The following is a 19,202-nucleotide window of genomic DNA, read 5'->3' as shown; positions in this document are numbered from 1 at the left end:
AGAAAGGAGAAATGGTCTGGTACAGCTGGTAATTTACACATCCCCACAATTATCAACAAGAGAGCAACAAAGAACAAGACTTAACCCAGAGCTCCAATCATTTTTCCCACTCCAATTACCATTTTCATTTGCATTTAAAAAATCCATTTAAATCAAATGAAATTATGTCAAAAAACACAGACACGGCAAGCAGGAAATGGTGTGCTGCATTTTTATAAGCCGCCGAAAAAAACGGTAAGTATTCGACAACAAACAAACATACTTTATTTACTATAAACTTTACACATGGCATGGCATAGTTCTTCTCTGCGTTTCTATGGGTTGTTTCCTAAAAGTATACAATCAAAAGTGCGTTTATCTGGTAATAATAGGACTCAAATGCCAGGTGTTTAAAGGGCAAACATTTTTTTGTGTGTGAGTGTGTTTGCGTTCTTGCTTTTCGGATTCTGGGTAAGGTAATTATTATTATTATTATTAATTATCCATGGAAAAATCCATTAGCCGTATACCGGGAACAGAGGAATACCCAAAACAGGTTCCATTTTCTCTTTTATTCCCATTCCTTTAGAATTTTCCATTTCAATGCCGTCGCCAGAGACAACGCATGATCGCAAACTCAAAGAACAAGAGCACACTGATTCCAATAACAACAGAATATGCCCCTAGGATGAGAACTTCCTTCAGTTTTAGACTAGTCTTTTCATCTTTGAGGGACTCCTCGATGACCGGCTCAAACGGAGAGGCTCCAAAGTAGAGACTGACCAGGAGAATCGTTAGACTGACATTACAAATCCAAACGCAGGAGCGTTCAAAGCTTGTCATCGCAAAGAGGGTATTGCGGCTTAGCCAGGGCCCCGTCATGGGGTTGATAAAAAACCAATTGATGAAACGCTCCTCGAAACTGTTCCGGAAACGTCGCGTCCAGGACTTCACGGGCCTTGCTCTTGCCGAGTGTGTGAAGTAGGGGGAATGAATGAAGGGCGTGTGCCCCTCCTCGATCCATCTCTCGACAATAAAAAGTTGCTCCATATCATTCTCCAATTGGGCAATAGACACCGTCCGGCAATACCATCTCGGATACCGTCCATTCCGTTCGATTCCAAGGGCCAGACGGGTGGGTATTTGCACGCTATCGCCAGGCATGCTTATTTTATTGATACTATTCCGTACGAGACGTGGTCGCATCGGATCCTGTGATATCATGTACGAGGACTGTCTGCCATTGTTCGATTTAAAGTAGAATTTGATGTTGGAAGTGGTTCCAGCGAACTCATGACCGCCAGTTTTGATCAGTACAAGTATTGCCTTTTCCGGATTAAACGTCATGTCCTTCTTGAACCGTACATGCTTCTTCTGGCACTGCTGGATAGGCCGACGCACCAGGTCGCCCATACGACTGATATACGTAAAAAGTACCACCAAAAGCAGTAGGAGTAGCATCGCAAACAAGGCAAACATATACCAATTTGTCTCCAGTATGGGAAAGACTAACACCGTAATATGTCGTTCGGCGGCAACGGGAAATATGCGCGCGGCTTGCGATCCGAGGATATCGCAGGTGCATTCGACAAAAATGCCATCCCTATTTTCTAATTTTGTGGTGCAATATTCTGAACTCCAACCGGGGTTCAACGAGCGATTCAACCAAAAGTTGCACTGATATGACTCAAGGAGAATCGAATAATTGAGACCATTTTTAATTGATTTCTGCAGAATGAGGATGTGGAAGAATACATAGATATTAGTTATCGCAAATATAAATTTCAAGGATATGAGATAAATAAAAAAAAACACATCAAATTTAAAAATAAATAAATTAAAAACTAAGAATAAATGTAATGAAATAAAATTTAAAAAAACTATCCGACAAAAAACTTTCTTAATAAAATAAAATATTTATAAATAAACCTTAGCATATGTACATACATATATAAAAAATTTAAATTAAAAAAAAAATAATTATGTACGAAAAAATATAAATAATCAATAAAGTAAACGAGGGGGAAAGTTGTGTGTTGCTGCGGGGACCGCAACTCTACATTTATACCCGATACTTAGTCAGTATGGCTCTCTTCCGGCAGACGCCGATAATATTGAACGACACGACAAAGAGTGCGTGCGAGAGAGACAGAAAATCAGTCTGAGAGAGTCGTCGGGCGCTGCGTATCCCTGATAGGGACGGACAGACGGACAAACAGACTCGGTCGTCTCGGCTATTGATGCTGATCAAGAATAAATATATATGTGTTTTTTGGGTGTTAGACATACCCACTTTCAATAAAACTCTAGGATACCTCTATACTTTCCGAGTTCCGGGTATCAAAATTAAAAAATCAACAAAAAGTAAACTAAATTAAATTTTAAAAATTAAAGTAATCTATCGAAAAAATAAAAAGTATCCGAAATCTCAATTTGGTTCAAAATAGGAATGAAATCGATTAAGATCAGTAAAAAACAAACCTCTGTTTTTTTGAGCTTTTCCTACCTTTACTGGACTCCTCCTTGACGACTCGTCATGTCTATTATCATTTTGATCATCTTTGAGCTTATGCTCTCTACTGAGTACACCCACATAGGCAATGGAAGTGCCTGGGCAGTTGTTCGTCATCCAAATTCGTTTACCTTTCATATTTGGCGTTATGTGGCAAGCGCTTTCTCTGATTTCGTGCATTTTTGGTTTTTTGTGCATAGATATAAAAATAAGTGTGTCCTCTGTAACAAGAACGATGCGCACAGCCAACACACTTTTCGATCTCAAGGGTATCTTATAAACGTGTATGTGAGAGTGGCTCTCGATGGTGCTGTTGGCCATCCATTTGACGAACTCTGGATTCGCACTGAATTTGGAAATGTTCAAGTAATAATTCAACGGATTTTTAAGCGGTAATCGCGCCCCCATAGGGTAGTTCTTTTTGGGACTGTACGCATGAACAATGAGTACATTTGTCTCCGACGGCAATGGCTCCGGATACCACCAGTACATGTTGTGAACGTTCTGCTGCGATATGATCTGAAAGAGCACTGCGGGATCAGCCAGTAGGTCCCGTAGCTCCTCAAGGAGCTCCGCCGAGATGTGAACATGGAACAAATCATCAACGGTATTTACAGTTAAATTTTCGATAGGTTCTGTTACCTCTGTTACATTCATTTGATAGGAAATGCCGCCCTGGAACATTGACAAAGCACTATCGTAGGGATGGTGTCGCTTGGTGCCGAGAACACCCAGATAGTATACACATTTGTACAGATACCATGTTTCGAATAGCCACCAATTTATGCGCTTCAGGGTGACCGGATCAACATCCATCTCAAACTTCCTCTCTGCACCCAAACTCTGACCCATGTTACAATTTTCATCATGGGTCTTGCACTGCGCCGGTGGATGCTTTTCCGTTGGCATGGCCAGTGTGGACACGAAAAAGAAGTGGTGCTCGGTGAGCGCGTTGTACGCTGCCCGATGTAGCCATTCGATGTCTTGGATTATCTGCTCAAACACCACGCTCATTCGTGTAAATATTTGAGCAACCATGGCTGCTTCTTTATAGTCCATGGGCATCAAACGTTCAACAACTTCACAGGCCAACACTGAGAGCTGTTCGAGCTGTGCACCCGTTATTATGGTTCCCCTTTCTAAGTATTCGTAGAGCTCTGTGCCCTCGGCAGATGTTTCAATCTTCTGAATAGCCACCAGTGTCTTGACGTAGGCCTTGTTCCATCTACCACGCGACAGCAAGTACGGCACCTCACTTATATAGTTCTGCAGATCCGAAAGATGCTTAAGCGTATTGTTTGCGTTGTATTCACCTATTCTTTTGGTTTTAAGCACTGTGACCTTAAGATCTACATCGATGCACATGTCAAGGTAATCGCATATCGATACATGTAACTCGTTGGTGGACGGTAGAGTCAATTTGAACAGTGGGTAGGGTACATTCGAGTCGATGACTTTCATTGCAACTGTATACCTAAATTGTAATGGTGGATACTTCGTTTCGAAGTGTACGCAGGGCACGTAAAAGTATGTATGGGCCTCTATTCCTTTATGTGGGAATATCGTGCATTCTCCATTCTGTGGTCCATCGTTTCGTATCAATAAGAAATGTGCCTCTCCGGAGACACCATTCCTTAGCACGATCTCCAGTCGTATCTTTAGCTTCGGCTCAGTATGCCGTGCTACAAGATTTCTAGATCTTGACTCTATTTTTGGCTGTCCCCCTGGCACTGTCACATACCATCTATAGAAATAAACCTCTGAATCACAATCGGCACATTCACCCGAAAAGTGGAAGCTGTCGATAGGGGCATACGTTTTCATATAGCAATTTCGATGGCAACGTATGTTTGGCGTGATTGTACGTTGCTTGACAACTTCCAGCATTTGATATTCCGTGGCATAGACTCGGAAATCCATTCGCGAATACAATGTTAAACTGTAGTTATAGAATTTGCCCGGTTTCAGTGCATTTGGTGGTATTTTTATCTTTTCCTCTGTGGAGTATCCCATTTCAGGATTTTTGATTGAGAGTTTGTGTGCTTAAGTAGTATTCGTAACGTACTCACTAGTACTCATTTTTGGACGGCAGTACTTATTTTTAGGATCATCTACGCTGACACAGCCCCAAAGGAATTTTCTGGAATAATCTTCTGTCCGTGCCCTCGATCTGTCTCTACTTTCTCTGCCATCCATCACAATCTCACGTGCTGAATTGGCCCGTCGAAAAATGTTGCCCCGGATTCTTGGTTCCACTTGAAGTGCGACCATTCGTACATAACACTAAATGTGAAATCAGATAATCATTTGTGATCGATCATCTGTACGTAAATATTTACTTACCCTTGCCACACAATTCACGCCGTTTATAATCGCATTTACACGCAAGAGAAATAGAAAACGTACCAAACGTGGATTGTATTTAAATTTGATCTTATATGGTGGTATCTTGAGCACAAGGCCCTTGGTTATACCCGCATGACCAATCAGATCTGTGTGTGGTATATAGATATTAGCATGAACATTAATATTAAGAACAAAAATTGATTACGATTCTCGCTCATATCGTAAAAATTCCAATCCACATGATCGTATTCAAAACTGTCGCATTCGTCTCCTAATTCGGCAAAGAATTGCAAGTGACTCCGGGGTGAGACATCTATGGGTTCATCGGGATTCTTGCAGAAGGGAAGATTCAACATCGGATCACAACTCATGGATTTTGGAAATATTATTTTGATACCACGTCGTGCTTTGCGTGCCAAATGTTTTTTTCGATTCTTAAAAGCCCTAGTCATGATGTACACGTAACGCTGATGGGAGTTGAAGTAAGTGGCACGCGTGTGATAGTAGTAGCCACTTCTGTACGGCAGCCTGGTAACACGAATGCCATACATTCTCAATATCGATGGCAATTTTTTGGTGTAACGCCAAGGATTTGGCTTACCGTTGGGCACAGTCACTATCTCATCGATCAGATAATCATTCGTATCGGCCGCCAAGGTCAAAACAAATTTTTCAGTGCCTAGGCTGGGCATCATGACGACAATGTGATAAAGTCTGCCATAAATCGGATGACGATTGAATACCATATGATTTTCTAGGGGATACGTAATATCTTTACGTTTTCCTTGCCGTTTCATCCTCCTGGAGTATGCTTTTTGGTTTTCCCGATAATTAAGGCTTTCATTGTAAGCAGGATCCCAAAGTGTTTTGATTCGTTGCTCTTCATTATAAAATTGATTTCTCGTTTCAGGAAATGTCTTTATGTAATTCTGGACTTTGTTACTCCAATTCAAAAAGTTACGATATCTTTCGGGTATTTTTTGTATTTGTATGGAGCTTTGTGCCGATTGATTAGAGGTTGCTTCAATGTTATCCCCTTCAAGGTCCCATTGGCTTCCCTCATTTTGGGCACTACCATGATACATAAACCACATCATCGATATCGATGTCATCATGAAGCACAGGAGTCTTTGCATTATACAAACTTCTCTCAAAATTTATAAATACTTGTTCCATATTTGTTTTTGTAATACATTTCCATTTGACTCAAGAGGCAATGGGAATGTGAAGAGCAGGTAATCAAAGAGCCAAACAAAAACAAAAAAGCTAAAATTGCAATTCAAATACGAGTCCAGAAAGGAACAAAAGCCTGGCACAGCTGGTAATTTGTTGACCACACAACAGCAAACAAAAGGACACATCCCCACAATTATCAACGAGTGAGCAATACGGAAAACGACTTAACGCAGAGCTCCAATTTCCATTTCCATTCGCATTTACAAAATCCATTTAAATCAAATGAAATTAAGTCAAAACACACAGACACGGCAAGCAGCAAATTGAGTGCTGAATTTTTATAAACCAACAAAGACACCGACAAGTATTCGACAATAGACAATCATACTTTATTTACTATAAACTTTGCTCATGGCATGGCATAGTTCTTCTCTCTGTTCTGCGTTCCTTTAGATGGGTGATATGGGAGGCAAAAATTTCTTAAATTGTTCGAACAAATGAGAATGGAATGGTAGTAAATAGGAGTAAGAAAAAGCCAAGGCGACAAACCATTTACAGGCCAGAGCGCACTTCGCATAAAAAACAGTGAGGAATGAGTAAAAAAAAACATATAGAAGATATGTGTGTGTCTTTTCGACTGCTGAGAAAATACTCTTTCCGGAAATAGGTCTGCCAACAGCCTACGCGTCCTAAAAGTATGCAATCAAAAACACGTTTATCTGACAAAAAAAATTATTAGAAGTCCGTGTGCTCAAATAGAAAAAAACGACCCGTTTTATTCTTTCGGACTATAATAATGATCCGATCGCTGCCAGATTCTACAATCGAATAGATATGATTTTTCTGCATAATACTTCTTTTAATTTTTTTGTTATATACCAAATTGGGGTTGAAAATAGTTCAGCTTTAAGTACAAAATTTTATATTTCTTCTTCTAACGGAGCTATCTATTAGATAAACCCTTCAAATAGAGTATCAAAAAACTTTAACAGTAAAGCGGAAAAAAAAAAAACAAAAGAATGAAGCATTTTACGATTTGGCATGTGTGGGGAGGACCAACTGTGAGACTGTGAAGTCTACTGGGGTCTGATGAACGTTCTGTGTGGATGGGGAGTGAAGCAGAGGACCGCCAAGTTCAGCACTTTGGCTGCGCGTCAAGTGCTTTTCATTTTCCGAGCACGTTGCCGCGTCATAAAACAAAAACGCATGAAGCGCAACGGCCAACGGTTGGGAGGGACACACATACATACACACACACATGGTGATGGCGGGGCACGTTTAGCATATATATTTTCACACTTGCAATCATACTTTAAGCAAAAGAGACCCCACATACCCCCCACTCTAGAGATGGTAACCGTTGGACTAAAAAGTACTCTTTGGATAAGTCAAGCTCTTTCAGTAGTTTTCTTTTTACCATCTCTAGTACAGAGATACAGAGAAGATAGTATCTCTCACTTAAGACAAGGATAACAACGTGGGGGTGTCACAGGTTGAGACTTTCCCCATAAAAGTGCGTCGGTAGTGTCACCCAAAACTTTTGCTTTCTTTACTTTTGCTCTTTTGTACTTTTTGTTGTCCTCTTTGTGGACTGCCTGTGATGTTAATAATTTGAAGAGGAATTTGAAGGCGGCGGTCCTTTATTTTGTGCTATTTTTTATGGCACTCACTCTGTCTGCGGTTTTTGGTTTTCGCTTTAATTAAAATGTCATAGTCCCCTCCGAAAACGAGTATCATTATTAAGTTTTACTTATATTATGGATAGATAAATGAATATTAATGCCCTGTTGTTTAATAGATGTCAGTGTTTCAGTCTCTGTTTTTCCTCTGGCCTGACATTTTATTAACTGAATCGACTTAATACTTTCATTTCGTGATTGAGAAGGGTTGAGATGAAGGCTGAAGGCTGAAGGCTGTAGAGGAGTGACATTAAAAGGATTTGACGCGCGCGGGATGTACCATAATTTCTCACTGACACTAATGACAGATAGAATTCTGGTGTACATTAAATATTCCAAACTGAGAAATAGTTTCCGACACACACCATCAGCATCAGCATCTTTATCGTTATCAAAGTTCAAAAGTTCAAAGCACTCTAATGCCATCATCATCATCAGTATTATTATCATTGAATGCTTAATGGTTCTGAAAAGCAGCGTAAAACCGTTCTGCAATCCTTTTTCCCCATTCAATTTCCATTCCATCCATCACTTGATGGGGAAACTCTTTGTACTCGCCTCCAACTTTCAGTTGTGGGGGGGGTTGGGCGACTGCTGTTGCCTTCTGCTTGGGTTCTGGGGGCTTTTGGTTGTGGGCCTCCGAGGTGACGTCTGTTTTGGCCATGCTGGCAACTTTGCGTGCGGTTTGTCTTTGGCCCAAACTTCTGACCCTGCGCCCTTTAATGATCCATGCCGCAAATGAATTGCAGTCCAGTTGCAAGTCCAATTGCTGCACTTGATTTGCGGTGCCACTTAATGGTTAACAATTATCTCTGCCTGACATTTGAGTGTGGTTCCCCAGAGGTACCGGCGACATGGAGGAGCCATGTGCTAACTCCCTGGATACTGCAGTTGACACTAAGTGTGTGTGTTCAAAATACATACTACATATTGATCAAATTATTTGATTAAAGAACTTTAAGTATGGGAAAGTTAGGTTATAGTTGAAAGGCAATGTTTATATTAGGAATAAAAATTGTGTTATGGATTCTATGGGTAGATAGAGAAGCAATCATTATCGTCATGCACACGACATGTATTTTGTTGTTGCCCTTTTCAGTCATTTTCTTTTTTTTATCTTTCGCTGTGATGAGCATCAATCATGCACACGACATGTAATTTTGATGTATTCTTAGAGTTGTTTTCTTCTTCATTCTACGTTCTTCATTCGCTTGAGGGTCCTTGAGTCTAGCATCATTCGCGAGCGATTGGAAGCTTTAAAACTTTTCTTTTAGTGCAGTGTTTCCGTTTTACTCTTCTTTCATTTCTTTTAGATCTTTACTATAGTTTTCAGCAAAACTTAGTTGATTTCAAGCCACTACTCGTATAAGTGATTGATAGGGAGTAAACCCTTTTAGATTTATCAATGACTTTGGCCTCCCCCCGCTTCCCGGCAACCCGCAACTAAACCGCCAAAATGTGTCAGCGGCAATTACGGGGGCATCCGACACCAGCCACCTAGCCACCCTCTCAACATCTCCAGCGCCTCAGGCACACAATATCAATTATCGGGCTTCAAGTGTCGCTCAAGTGTCACGTCAAACACCAACACGAAATACGAACAAAGAGCATCGGCAGCAGCATCTAGAGCACACACATGACAATACAGTTTCCGTTTTGGTAAAAACGGGTTGCCAGCATTCACCCCACCCCCCATCCCCTTTCAGATGCTCTTCTATATCTTTCTCCAATGCTTTTGACTTTGATTGATTACAAAAGCAATTGAGCGTAACCCCTCAGCTCTATATAGAAAAAAAAAGAAAAGAAAATTAACATAAATAAAAACGAAAATGGAACGAATTTTCATTGACAGGAAATGGGGGAAAATGGAAAATGGTAGCGCAATTAGGTAGTCAACCCCTCAATGGGTTAATGAGCAATGGCACTCCCCCTGGAATTTTCGTGGGCAAATCGCTTGCGGGGAAGAACTCAGATTTTTCCCAAAAGCCTGCTCTCTATTAATTAGCACAAAGGAAAGAGGATTGGATTGGCCGCGAAAGGTTAATGAAAATAAAATTTCAATTACTTTTAATTGAGAAATTAATCAACAAAAGGTCCGACAGGCGTTGATTGATTAAAGGCACACTCTAGCTCCTGCACAGCAGGAAGGAAAATATTTTAGTACACCTAATTAATGGGGTTAATGCAATTATGGGAACTTTAGGAGCCAGCCCAAAGTGTTCATTTCTTTCCCCCTGCTTTCGAATAAAAACCAATGTTAAGGCACTTGGAAGACGGCGGAGGATACGAGGGAAGTGCCATATATGTACATGCACGTGTAAAATGGTCATTTAATGTGTGCTGCTTTTGCTGCTGTTTGCCTTTTGCTTTACTTTTAATTACCAACTGGAATTACACGGCCAAAACGGGCAGACAAAAGCGGAACAGCTGTTTGGCTTGTACTCTGGCCAATGGACACAGAAGGAAGCAGAAGCATCTTCCCAGAGAGGCAACCACAAAACTCGACTTGCAGCCCATCGTTTGCTGCACATTTCATTACAATGCCATTGTATTCAAATCCTATTATAAAGCGTACAACATGCAGGAGCTGCAGGAGGGGCACAGAGATTGGGGTATGGCAGTGGGTGCACAAGAACTTCATGTTTGCAGCACGTTTCCACTTTCGCACTTGGTAAACATAAGTTTCCCCCCACACACACACACACACAGAGTGTGGGAGGAGGAGGAGGAGCTAACGGCTCCCGTCTGCAACACTCCATAAAATAATTACCAACACCAATGCAGAAAATGTGAGCAGAGGAGCCGCTCTAGTCTTACCATATCTCGGAATAGTTGGCCAGAAACGATGGCCGGAAAGGGTACACCAGGCGAGGTGCAGGAAACCGGAAGACGGGCATTACAATTGCCGTGCAACGAGAGCGGCACGGAAGGGAAATTGAAAGAGAACAAGAGGCACAGGCAGGGAGTCAAGGGGAAAGGAAAGCGCAAGAGTGAGAGAGAGTTGGCAACGGGAACAACAGTCAGACGACCACAAGGCAAACAGAGGGAGAGAGAGCCATAAAATGAGAGCATACGATGGTTCTTAACCCATTAGTGGCACGGGCAAAATTTAATTGGAGTTCATATGCACATTTCCATGGAATTCAAGCGATAGTTGCAGAAGCAAAACAAGATCAGTTTTTGAGTGAAGCTCGGAATTCGCAGAATCGTAGGTCTTGCGTAGGCTTGGCGTAGGTTCGAAACGAACGTGTTCGAAGTTCGCAACGAACATGTTCGAAGTTCGAATCACTCGGGGGTTTGATCGTTTGAACACATCGAACCGCCAAACACCTCAATGGAATGTTGGCTCGAACATGCTGGATCTTCTTAGTGATTGGAATATTTGTTCTCAAATGTCTCCTGGCAGCAAAGGGTTAAGCCACATTCACACGGCAAACATCAGGTTTAATTGCACCAAATATAGGTATATAAAAATGTTCAATTAACGCTCTTCTAAATAAATTAAGCCACGAAATTAATGATATTTGAACAAAAAGCTGGAAATGAAATTTATACATTCAATTTTTAATTTACTTGAAAGGATAACTCTATGTATTTAAGTAATTAAATTTCCAGTGGGAACACGGACAAAATTCACGTTTGTATGTATGTGCAGGGGATAGATTTTCTCACTAGAAAACAGCTAGAGGTAAAGAGAAAGAAAGTGCGAAAGAGAAAGAGAGACAGTTCTGGTGCGATCATTGAGTAATGCAAGGTTACTTTTAAATTTAAATCTACTTTATGAGAGAGTAATTTTTGTGTATCATAAATTTCATTTCTCTAGTAGCCCTACATTTAATGTCAGTCGCTCGTTACCGTTTCTATAGAAATTCAAAACCATATTGCCTAGTATTTCGATAATTATTTAATGCTTTAGCCCACATCATTGCTGCAATTCAAAATACTGGACATATTGAAGCCCCAAGATCTGGTGATTGCTGTACGTACAATGCCACAAGGCGATATGGCCACAATGGGCCATCGACATGTCCTATGCGATGGGTGTCAGCGACACGAGTTTCCTGGCCGCAGATACCGCTGCCTGCGTTGCCGCAACTACGATCTGTGCGGGGACTGCTACGATCAATGTGTCCAGACCGAGCACCATCTGATGGATCATCCCATGCAGCTGATACTGCTGGAACCGCAGTCAGTTCCAGAGCTAGCGAGTGACAGCGATGCCGTGGAACAATTGCACATGTCCAACTGCTACACCTGTCCGTATTGCAAGGTAATGGGCTATACGGCCAAGGGCCTCATCCAGCATGTGTACGGACTGCACAGCGAGGACGATAGCTATGTGGTGTGCCCCATGTGTGCCTGCGCGCCGGCAGCTAATCTGAGAACAATGCAGAATCTATCACGTCATCTACTGACCAATCACATTGACTATGCGAATTTCCTGGAGCCGAATACACCACCGCTGCCCGCACTACCGCCAGAGGCTGCCACTAGCTCGAGACGATTACGACGACGGAATTACACGCGTCTGCTGCAGCAGCAGCAACAGCAACAGCAAGAGGATGCTGCCTACGCGCAATTGGTTAATACCGGACAATTCGCTACTGATGATACATTTCTCGATCTGTCCAATGTGCAAATAAGCAACGACTTATTGAATAATCTACGCAGTCTTTATTCCGACGAAGAAATTGCCAACATGACGGGGAGTAGTGCATCAGCTTTGAACCCTACTGGAAGAACCAGTTCGCCTCCAAGCACTCCAATCACTCCGGTGGTTCCACACCCAGAGAAACCGAAAAAAGAACGCCGCCCTAAGGCAGATCGTTGTCTACTAACTAAATGGATGGCTGGCCAGCAAAAGCAATGGAAGATCTCTTCAAAAGCTAGCAAGACCCGGGAGAAACAGGCACTCTTTACCGAACAGATACTCCTCTCGATGATGTGTGATAAGCATTTGGAGCTGCCGGAGATAGAGCCAATTGACGATACATTGGAATTGAAGCTGTCCGAAACAGAGTCAATCGAAACCATCGAGCCGAATCAATCCGAGACAGAGGAGCCCCTGAAAACTGGAAAGGTTCTAGAGCCCATGGTAGCTGAAAATGATCTGACTCGCCTGAAAACTGAAAAGGATCTAGAGCCGAAGATATCCAAGGTCATGTCATTGATGGCCATACCCTGGACCCAGGCCTTTATGGCTTCTCAGACGAATGATTGTAATAGCTCGGCCATAAAGCAGTTCATTCATCTGATAGGCGCAACTACAGATGAGACCCAAGTGGATGAAATTAATCAGGAGCCTTTAGATTGAAGCCAACCTCCTGACATTTAATGGCTATTGCTGTTTTCTTTTTTTTTTAATGATTTTTCTGAGTTTCCATTGCACAAAACACTTGAAATTTATTGTGATAGTGAAGTTAATATGGATTATTTTTCGGTCTTTATGAAATGATATAGGGTTTTGTGAAACTAGGATTCTAGCTTAGAATAAAACCTAACAAAGCAAATATATTCAATTGTGGTTTACGATCACAGCTGATTATCATCTTCATATACAAAATATATGAGAACGGCATCTAAATACTAAAGGTGGAAAATCATCGTAGCATTTGGTATGTCCCTGTCGCGGCGCTATCTATGCCAGCCCTGAACTATCGTTGGTTTTAGATAGTTTTGTCACATAAAAATCACATTACTAAACGAGGGGGAACGTTGTTTGCAGCGCCACTAATTTTCTTAGTCAATATATATGATCATATGGTTTATGTTAATTATACAATATATTTGATATGTCCTTTGGTATGGCTGCTCGCAATAGACACGACGAATCGGTCCAACCGTTTGGGAGAATTTTTTATAAAATATATTCCACTTTATGTTTGAAAAAGATATTATGGGAGCGTCCAATATACTATACTTTTTATAAAACATAAAGGCTATATATCATTGGATCTTTCAGCCGATAAGCAATTACATATTTCTCGAAATTTCTTCTTGGTTTCTGAGTACTCAGAAATTTTTGTAAAACTGTAGTAAACTCTGTTTCAAAATTCCCATATACTCGAAACTAACAGAAATTCAAAATTAGTCGATCAAAATTCTCAGCAATTAAGCAAATTTTAAGAAATACAAAATTTTCGTTTCCTATTTATACTCCTTCTAAAATGGATTGTTGCCTGGGACGCCAGTCGGAGAGGCGCGAAGACAAGCGCGAGGACAAGCGCGAGGACAAGCGCGAAGACAAGCGCGAAGACAAGCGCAAACAAAAGCGGGAACAAAAGTCGGAAAAGAAGCCGGATGATTTGAACGAAACCGAATTGGCCAAACTGTTGGACCTGGAGTTTGAGCACATGCGTCGCCAGGCTCAAGCAATATGTCAGACGCTGGTCCATCCAAGGGACCAGAAATGCTGCCGGACCCAGCTCGAAGACGTCTCAAGGCTAAATAAGTCATACTCTTTGGAAATAAAAAAGAACGTAAATATATTTTTGAAATTTTATCTCAAGGCACTAAGATGGACGCAGCTAAATCAACCGGTGGAACTATACAAGAAGTGGGTAAGTGTCATCCAAACGCACCGACGATTGGGATTACAGATGGGGGGAATCCTTCTTGCAGTACCCCACGGACAGCGACTCTAAAGAAAAGTGTGTCTGGATGGAACCGGGGAAATGTTTTTTCGCCATGAAAGAGTTTGAGGATGGCTCCATAATAATGTACCAAGCCACGGCCAAAGATCCCTCTGCCAAATGGACTTCGAACGGTCTCAAGGCATTAAGATAGTATATTTTTCGATTTAAGGCTACTTTCGAAATTCGCAGTGTACAGCAATGTTTCGATAAGTTTTTTTTTTTTTTGTAAAGCATTAATTGCAATAAAAAACAACAAGAGCTTAAGACTGAGCCGAAAAATATTAATTTTTTCACCAATTTGCATCATTTGAATCCCTAAAGAAATTAAGTCTCTGTATCACTTCTCATCTAACGAATTTGAAGTTAATTTAAGCCAAAAGCAGTGCTTAAGTATTACTGAAACAGTCGTGTGGTTGCTCAAAGCTTAAGGAGATTGATGAAGCGTCCGTTTGCTTGCTGCAACTTCAACCGTTTTGATTGTCTAAATCCCCGGTCATAATGTTAGTGGAGAAAACTGTATAAGCTGCTATCCCCTCGAATAATTTCCTAGCAGCTGATGCGTTTGCATAAATCTTTTGATGGCAATGCCAAGGGGCGGAGGCAAGACGCGACTGCGAACTAATTAAAACGATTACCACTTAAAACGCTGGAAAAACGCTGCTCGGCAGCTTTTGTTGCGGGGGATTTTCCGGCAGCCGGCAGCCGGCATCCAGCAGCAAAAGCTTACAGTTTTTAATGTTTGCGATTTGTTGTGTTGTGTTGTCTTGTCCGCTCTACGCTGTCCCTGTCTTGATTTGCTTTGAAGAATTAAATGAATGCATAAAATATTAAAATAAATGGATTTCCGTGGGGGATTTACATTTACCATTTGGGTACTTGTAGCAAATGAAAATGGAAATGGTAATACACGAATGCCAAATAGCTAAAGTATTGTCTTAATTGAAGATGATTCTTGTTGGTACTTCTCTCGTCTATAGGGATCTCTACTTTTTCTATCTTCTGGCAGCAACAGCCACAATTAAATCTTGCCAAATATGCCCCGACTTGTATATCATTTGGCTAGCACTTTACTATTGCTGTTCTCAATAAATCGTAGCTTGGAAAAATATTTGCGTTGTAAGAGTTAGTTTTCTCCTCCACAAGCCTATATATATGAAGCGCCCATCTACTTAAATCGCCAAAGCCTCCTCAGGACGTTTAGGAACACTGCCAGCACTGCGACAAACTCTTCATCCGAATTGAACTCTTCATCTATCGCCACCTTTGTTCAAGCTTACGCGTCATTCCTTCAATGCTTTGTTAGCCAGAGATTTAGCTTTGTTTAATTTGATTTTTAATAAAAAATCTGCAAAATCTTTTGACCACTGGACAATAGCCCTCTGACCACTGCTTATTATACTTCTCGAAAATTGGCAATGTTCTAAAACATTTTTTCCATTTTTGCAGAACGAATACTTACATATATCCCTCTTTGTCTTGTTCATATAATCATAATTATTAAACATTCAAAATATATAATTCTCAGCCGGAATAGCGACCTTTTGGTTGTACCAAACAGCAAAAAATGATTCGCCTTGGGAGAATACCTTTGAGAATGTTTATAAACAACAATCGAAACCAGATCGCAGACGTCCCACAAGATGAACTTCAACAAAACAAGGAAATAACTGTTTTAAACTGTTTTTCCAAAGGTCAATTTCCACAACTATTTTAAATGAACACATGTAATTCCACGTCATATACACATTTTTAACAAATAGCTAAAAGCGTATAAATTGATAGAGCACAATCAATTTGAGCTAAGCTTTGAGTTTTTACGTCTTGTAAAAACTTTTGCTTCACAAAAAAGGCGCCAAAACTTGTTCACTTCAGCTTTTTTAACAAGCTGCAAGAAATATGAGAGCAACACAAAGCGGCAATTACTTCCATACTCAGTGAGGTATTAGGAATCGATACCACACAAAAGTTTTAGCAGACTCTGACATGAAATTTTGAATTAAATGGAGCTAGATTGGCAATTGCCCATCTGTGAGGTAGCCGTGCTTTTCATGGCCGACTTTTGTCATAGTTGGAGAATGCAAAATACGAAAAGAAAGCCTTACTTTGACAGAATCCCAGATACTCTCTTAAACTATAGATTCTTGAATATGGTTTGGAGGAGTTGCAAATATAGATTGAAAACAGGGAAATATGTGTGCAAGCAATAGAAAGGCAATGGTGTGATCTCGGAATAGTTGTTCCTCCGCAGGGATATCCTTCAGAGATTTCAGATATTACTACCCATGGGTATCATCCAAATACAGGCCAAGTTATTCAATTATGACCACCATAGAATGTTCTTGCAACATACTGCCCATTTAAGGGCCTTGCGACGCAGTATTGCCTGTAGCTAAAGTCCTTCCAAAGTTCCAATGTTCACCATCAAGGCACAAACTCGTAGAATCCGCTGCAGAAACATATTTTTAAATATTTTTTTAATAAACAATTAAAGTCTGTCTTGAGTCAACAAGGCTTACCATTAATTTCATTTCGGTTTCGGCATCAGCTTTGTGACCAACGATAATGTTTCTTGGAATTTTTCTTACGAGTTCATAGTTTAAAAAAGCATAAAACTGACCAGAATTTTTGCAAAATCGAATAGAAATATAATTTTTTCGTAAAAATTGCAAAAACCCAAGGTTTAGAAGACGATCTCATGAATACGCGTTGATAAATTTGTATACCCAATACTCACAATGAGCCTAGGGGTATATTATTACTATTTGGTTTCTGAAGATAATATAGTAGCTGACGAAGCTTGTATTATTACGCCCTTGAAAATGATATTATGGGACAATCCAATCAATCTTATCTTTTTATAAAACATATATCATTGGGACTTTCAGCCGATAAGCAAGTACATAACTGCTGAAATTTCTGCTTGGTTTCTGAATACTCCGAAATTGTTCTAAAACTGAATGAATTAAAAACAGAACAACTATGAAGTAATTTCAAAAAATCAAATACTTGTCTTGACTCCTCTAGTGAAAAATATAAATTAAAAAAATAAAATATGACACAGAAGAGAGCAGAGTATGGAAACTGATGTGGAAAATACTTGAAAGTATGAGTGCGGTAGTCCCTGATACCATGACGACGAGATTATGGGGCATCAAGTGCGCTAAAAAAAAAGGTAAAGATTAATCGCCAATTAAATTTTGTCTGTATATGATCGGCACAGACGACTTTTGGGAACTCTGTGGAATTCAGAGAAATAAGCCAAAAAGTTCCCCGAATAAACCATAAAATGCTGATCTGCCGATAGCATTTTAATGCTCTGATTCCGTGTATAAAAGCGTGTCTTTCTGCTCGATTGGCTTTCATTATTGAAATATCAATCAACATGAAAATACTGGTGAGTGAGAACTCGGACAAAAAAAATTTCTAACGAGTAAACGATATGTTCCTTGCAGAAAATTTTGATTCTATTGTTGGTGTTGGTGGCCATAAATGAAGCATCTCATCACCACCATCATTGCAGCCATTACAGGCGTTCCAGCCATCACAAGCATTGCAGAAAACGTCCCAAGCATTGCCGTTCCACAACAGAGGCACCGCCAGAGCCAGAGCCAGAGCCTGAGCTTCAAACCATTAATAATCCTCCATTATCTAAACTTTATGAAGTCGTGAACATGGACGCCCGTGGATATTGGAAGAGTGGATAGAATAGAGATCTGGATTCCAGTTCTACCGCATAAAACATAACCTAGTACTAGGCTAAGTATAACACACATACTAAAGCTTTAAGGGTACATCATTAATATTAAAGAGCATTGATCTTTTACCCCAGCAATTTGTTTAGTTTTGATCTGATCCCTGGACCAGTGCTATCTCCAGTTAAATATAATGTGCATAGGTCCGGCTTATCAGTCCACCAACACCCATACTACATCTACATATAATCATTTCTCTCAGACATCGCTATAAAGCAATCAATCACCCTTTGGTGACGACCAGTATACTTCGGATCGCAAACAGAGTCTCTTAGATCCGAGCCATGGGCCATTTGATACGTTGGAGGTAACATCAGTGAATAAATAAACCTCGGGCTATTCGTATACAGTCTGTCGTTTCAGCTGTCTTCTGATCGTACTGGTATGTTCTGGTACTCGAGGGGATGATGACCAATACGGCACCGCTGGTCGCCATTTGTTGGCGATCTACTCAAATCCAGATGTCAATCGAGCCACAAAGGAAAGGAATCTTCGAGAGATGGCACAGTTCTATGACGCATATCAAGATCAAATCGGCTTAACCTCGGAGGAAAGGCTACGTGCTGAAGAACTGCGAAAGCGATACACTGAGGCCATCCAAACTGGCGTCTTGGCGGAGGGTGAAACTTCTCGGGAGGGCACCATTGGACCCATTGTTGCCAAGTACATTGTCGAGGGTGTTGTGGATCTGGCGAAAGTCGTTGAAAGTCATAGAAGTTCATCAGCAAAGGGAATCGAGATAAATCGTATAATTACAATTATTGGATTTATTTTTTGCCTTTTTTCTAGCGGTATGTTCAGGTCAAAGTATTTTTAGATTTTTTGTTTCTTTAATACATTTTGTATAATATATATACCTATATCAATCATTAAGCGAAACACAAAGAACTACAAGATTAAGAAAATAATGAATCACACAGATATAAAGAAATTCGCTGATAAGAAAACGAGGATCAGTCGGATCAATCGTTCGATCGGTAACGATCGTTCGTTGCGTTTCATACTAAAAGTATGATCGAACACATATCGAACCAACATATCGCGCTGTTTGGTTCGAACATGTTCGTTCCCAAAGTTCTTAGTGTCATCTGAACAACTCAAACGAACATTTTGATGATGATCA

General features: G+C 40.6%; 4 protein-coding genes across 4 annotated transcripts; 3 read left to right on the top strand and 1 right to left on the bottom strand.

The window, feature by feature from the left end:
* Positions 1 to 294: 294 nt before the first annotated feature.
* On the bottom strand, positions 295 to 5,694 carry LOC6593329. Its single transcript, XM_026987700.1, has 5 exons — positions 5,043 to 5,694; positions 4,835 to 4,983; positions 4,561 to 4,774; positions 2,486 to 4,488; positions 295 to 1,707 (listed from the first exon to the last, which is right to left on the bottom strand). Exons 1-5 carry the CDS (start codon positions 5,530 to 5,532, stop codon positions 580 to 582), a joined length of 3,984 nt encoding a protein of 1,327 aa, XP_026843501.1. The 5' UTR covers positions 5,533 to 5,694; the 3' UTR covers positions 295 to 579.
* A 5,892-nt stretch (positions 5,695 to 11,586) lies between these two features.
* LOC6593330 (E3 ubiquitin-protein ligase KCMF1) lies at positions 11,587 to 13,181 on the top strand. Its single transcript, XM_002018770.2, has one exon. It carries the CDS (start codon positions 11,681 to 11,683, stop codon positions 13,004 to 13,006), a length of 1,326 nt encoding a protein of 441 aa, XP_002018806.2. The 5' UTR covers positions 11,587 to 11,680; the 3' UTR covers positions 13,007 to 13,181.
* A 640-nt stretch (positions 13,182 to 13,821) lies between these two features.
* On the top strand, positions 13,822 to 14,581 carry LOC6593331. Its single transcript, XM_002018771.2, has 2 exons — positions 13,822 to 14,252; positions 14,314 to 14,581. The coding sequence occupies exons 1-2, from the start codon at positions 13,860 to 13,862 to the stop codon at positions 14,476 to 14,478; spliced, it is 558 nt and encodes a 185-aa protein (XP_002018807.1). The 5' UTR covers positions 13,822 to 13,859; the 3' UTR covers positions 14,479 to 14,581.
* A 3,728-nt stretch (positions 14,582 to 18,309) lies between these two features.
* Positions 18,310 to 18,972, top strand: LOC113565505 (protein Turandot X-like). Its single transcript, XM_026987727.1, has 2 exons — positions 18,310 to 18,386; positions 18,443 to 18,972. The coding sequence occupies exons 1-2, from the start codon at positions 18,364 to 18,366 to the stop codon at positions 18,894 to 18,896; spliced, it is 477 nt and encodes a 158-aa protein (XP_026843528.1). The 5' UTR covers positions 18,310 to 18,363; the 3' UTR covers positions 18,897 to 18,972.
* The last annotated feature ends 230 nt before the right edge of the window (positions 18,973 to 19,202 follow it).

This window comes from Drosophila persimilis, unplaced genomic scaffold (genome assembly GCF_003286085.1).
Source record: "Drosophila persimilis strain 14011-0111.01,24,50 unplaced genomic scaffold, DperRS2 tig00000124-arrow-pilon, whole genome shotgun sequence".
Classification (NCBI taxonomy): Eukaryota; Metazoa; Arthropoda; class Insecta; order Diptera; family Drosophilidae; genus Drosophila; species Drosophila persimilis.
Note: the sequence above shows the minus strand (reverse complement) of the source record. Positions and strands in the feature narration are given on the sequence as shown.